This window comes from Tigriopus californicus, chromosome 2 (genome assembly GCF_007210705.1).
Source record: "Tigriopus californicus strain San Diego chromosome 2, Tcal_SD_v2.1, whole genome shotgun sequence".
NCBI classification, from domain to species: Eukaryota; Metazoa; Arthropoda; class Copepoda; order Harpacticoida; family Harpacticidae; genus Tigriopus; species Tigriopus californicus.
Genome location: NC_081441.1, coordinates 3,253,698 through 3,256,928, shown reverse-complemented (window position 1 = coordinate 3,256,928; position 3,231 = coordinate 3,253,698). Strand labels below are relative to the sequence as shown.

At 44.0% G+C, this 3,231-nt stretch overlaps 1 protein-coding gene across 1 annotated transcript; it reads left to right on the top strand.

Annotated features, from left to right (window-relative positions):
- Nucleotides 1-178: 178 nt before the first annotated feature.
- LOC131892592 (uncharacterized protein K02A2.6-like) lies at nucleotides 179-964 on the top strand. The gene has a single exon (XM_059242404.1). It carries the CDS (start codon nucleotides 179-181, stop codon nucleotides 962-964), a length of 786 nt encoding a protein of 261 aa, XP_059098387.1.
- Nucleotides 965-3,231: the final 2,267 nt, after the last annotated feature.

Below are 3,231 nucleotides of genomic sequence, written 5' to 3'. Positions count from 1 at the left end.
TTCCAAACAATGGGGTGATTTGTCTTTCGACGAGGAAACGGGCCTCCTTATTCTCCAAGGACACCGGATCGTTCTTCCGGCCGGGTCCCGTTCAGATGTTCTGACCGGCCTCCACGCCTCACACCAAGACATTCGCTGTACCCGCCCATTGGCCCAGAGCCTCTACTTCTGTACTGGTATGAACAACGATATCGAGCAAGTGGTTAGCTCGTGTTCCACATGCCAATTACATCTTTGGAGTCAACAGCCTGAACCCCTTGTCCATTCCACGTCCTCCCAACCATTTGAGTCCGTTTCCGTGGATCTCTTTGAGAGTGCTTGTGCACATTATCTCATCATGGTCCATCGGTTCTTGGGATGGCCCTGCATCTCCCGCTTGGGCCGGATGGGCACCAGGGCCGTCACAGACATCCTACGGGATTGGTTTGTGGATTATGGCGTTCCCCAAATCATTCGCTCCGATGGAGGCCCTCAATTTCGATCAGAATTTCAAGATTTCTGCCGTGATATGCATATCACTCATCAATTATCCTCCGCCTATCACCCAGCCTCAAATGGTCACGCCGAATCCGCGGTCAAGTCAATGAAGATGCTGCTCCAAAAATATGAGAATAATTGGCGTTATTTCCGGCAATCTCTTCTCGAATGGAGAAACGTGCCCCGTGCAGATGGCCTCAGCCCGGCCCAATGGCTCTTTGGCCGCCGACTTCGTACGCAGGTTCCCGGCCATCCCGCCTCTTATGATTGCCTTTCCGATGGCGATTTTCTGGCGGCCCTTTCGAAACGCAATGTGGACAAGGGAAAGGTCCAGGATAACTTTAATGCCCGTTCTTCTGTTCTCACGCCACTTTCTCCCAACACCAACGTGCTCGTTCAGGATCCCCATTCCAAGAAATGGAATCAATCCGCCACCGTCATCCGGGTCCGTGAGAATGGACAATCATACCTTTCATACCTTCTATGAACACTGTACAGTCCAAACTTATCTAGTCTCTCCAAATACGAGAGCTCTCATTCCTGTGATGTTCCTAGTGAAACATCTTTGGACTTGTTCGACCTTTTGTAAACCTGCTGAACTCATTGAGCCCAAATGGGTGAAGCATATTCAAGATGTGGCTGGACAATTGACTTGTACAGTTTTAGCATCGTGATGCTATATCTTTCATAGATGAGACCTGCTCAATATCTTTAGCTAGCTCCATCATCTACGAGTGGAGTATTTAAAGGAGTTGACCCGTCATTGAGCGGAATTTCATTCCGTACAGGGCCTTATTACTCTTAGTTACCTCAAGAATAGATTATTTCTAGGTCCTATGCAAGGCTACTGGAATCTTGGCCATTCTCACCAGAAACTAACTTTGTATCGTTAGCATAAGAAGAGAGACTGGCAGTAATACTAAGCCTGTGAAGCAGGGCAACGAATATTATAAAAAGAAGGGGCCCTAAGATGGAGCCCTGGGAAACACCTGAATTGACATCATGTATGTCACTAAGGGATCCCTCGACCTTAACAATTTACTTCATATCCTACATGAAGCTTCTTATCCAATTGAGAACCTTCCCTTGGATCCCAATGTCATGAAGTCTATTCAACAAAAGGCCATGATCTACTTTATCAAAGGCCTTGGCAAAATCAAGATAGGCAACTATGGGTGAAAAAAGGACAATCTACCTTTGAACATCCCTTCTTCCTTTTGTACTTCTTAAGGCCGAACTTGAGAAGTGTTTGACACCATTTAGGGTGGTCAAACTGACAGCCTTTTCCTTCTTCAGGACAAGGCTGCTTCCGGGAAATAAAACAGACTGTTTTCTCTACAACTCTCTTATCCTGCTGTTTTTCAAGAGGAGGTACAACTTCAGCCTCTACATTGGTCGAATCAGTCGACTTCTCAACTACTGGGTGAGCCTGTTCATCAAGCAGCAACCTGGTATAATTGACACAAACAACTAAAGCCTCTATAATAAAGGGCTTATTGACTACGGAGGGATCCTTCCCTGTTAAGACCAAGTCCAAACATTGTCTAACCTCTTTGCTGACTTTTCCAAAAATAGATATCATCATGAATGCAGGAGGAACTATCTATGAGCAGCCAAATCAAGAGACCAAGGAAAAGAAAAGAAATAAAAGGCTATGCAATCTTGTCCTGAGATACTGGACAAGAGAGCAAAAGAGGGATGAACTACTTCGCATCAAACTAAACATAAAAATCTAAGATGGAGATAGTAAACAAGAAGTAAGGGACAGAGAAAAGCAAGGAAATAAGAACATATGTAAACTAGAAAAACAACACAAAAACAAAGAAATAACCTCAACAAACTGGTCTAACACAAAATGAAATCAATACGCTAATGAACAATAAATCTAACTTTCAAGGACCAATACAACCAAACTAAAGAACTATACATAACGATTTGGAACTAGAAATACTACACTACTAATCGGAGAGAAACTGCTAAAGCTAAACATAAACAAGCAATAAAGAATAAACTGTATGAATGGCAATTCCCATTCATTCACCCACACACAAACACCACGAACACTACACGTGTTCAGCAACCAAGGAGCAACAGAGGGAGTCACACCTTCGTTCGAAATTCCTGGGAGATAAGAACAGCAGTAGACTAAAATGCGACTGTTCTCAGCGAGCTCCAAAACAGGAATGCTTCAGTAAGGAATTGAGGAAAGACCGAGAAAAGTGGCTGACAATCCTAATTTTGAGTCTTGCATTGGGCTCCCAGCTTTTGCTGCCTTCCTTGCCGCTTGTCTGGAAGTTTGTCCCAAATGGGCCTGAGTTCATCGCCAAAATTGAGGTTTTGGAGACTGGAAACCACGCCAAAGTGAGCGTTCACGACTAAGCATAAATCTTCCAGATCTCTGAGCTACTTTCCAAGAAAGGAATCATTTTTGATAATGAGGAACCTTTCGAGTTTTCTTCTGAGGTTATTTGCTACACTCTCACTGGTTCCTTACCTTTGCCTTAGTTTGTCCCATATTGTATTGAAGGCTTAAGTGCGATCCGATGCAGCAGCAGATAAATAGTTGTGAACCAAAATGTTCGCTTCTCCGTCTGCGTTGGCTAACAACACGTTGATTTGATTCATTGGCGTCAATATTAATCCTTGAAGTACATTTTCGAGAAGTGCCATCAAATGATGAACCAATCTTCTTGCCCAACGCCTGTGAATGGACCTGTTGCTTTACTAAAGAGCTCTCTCCTTTTTAAGAACCCA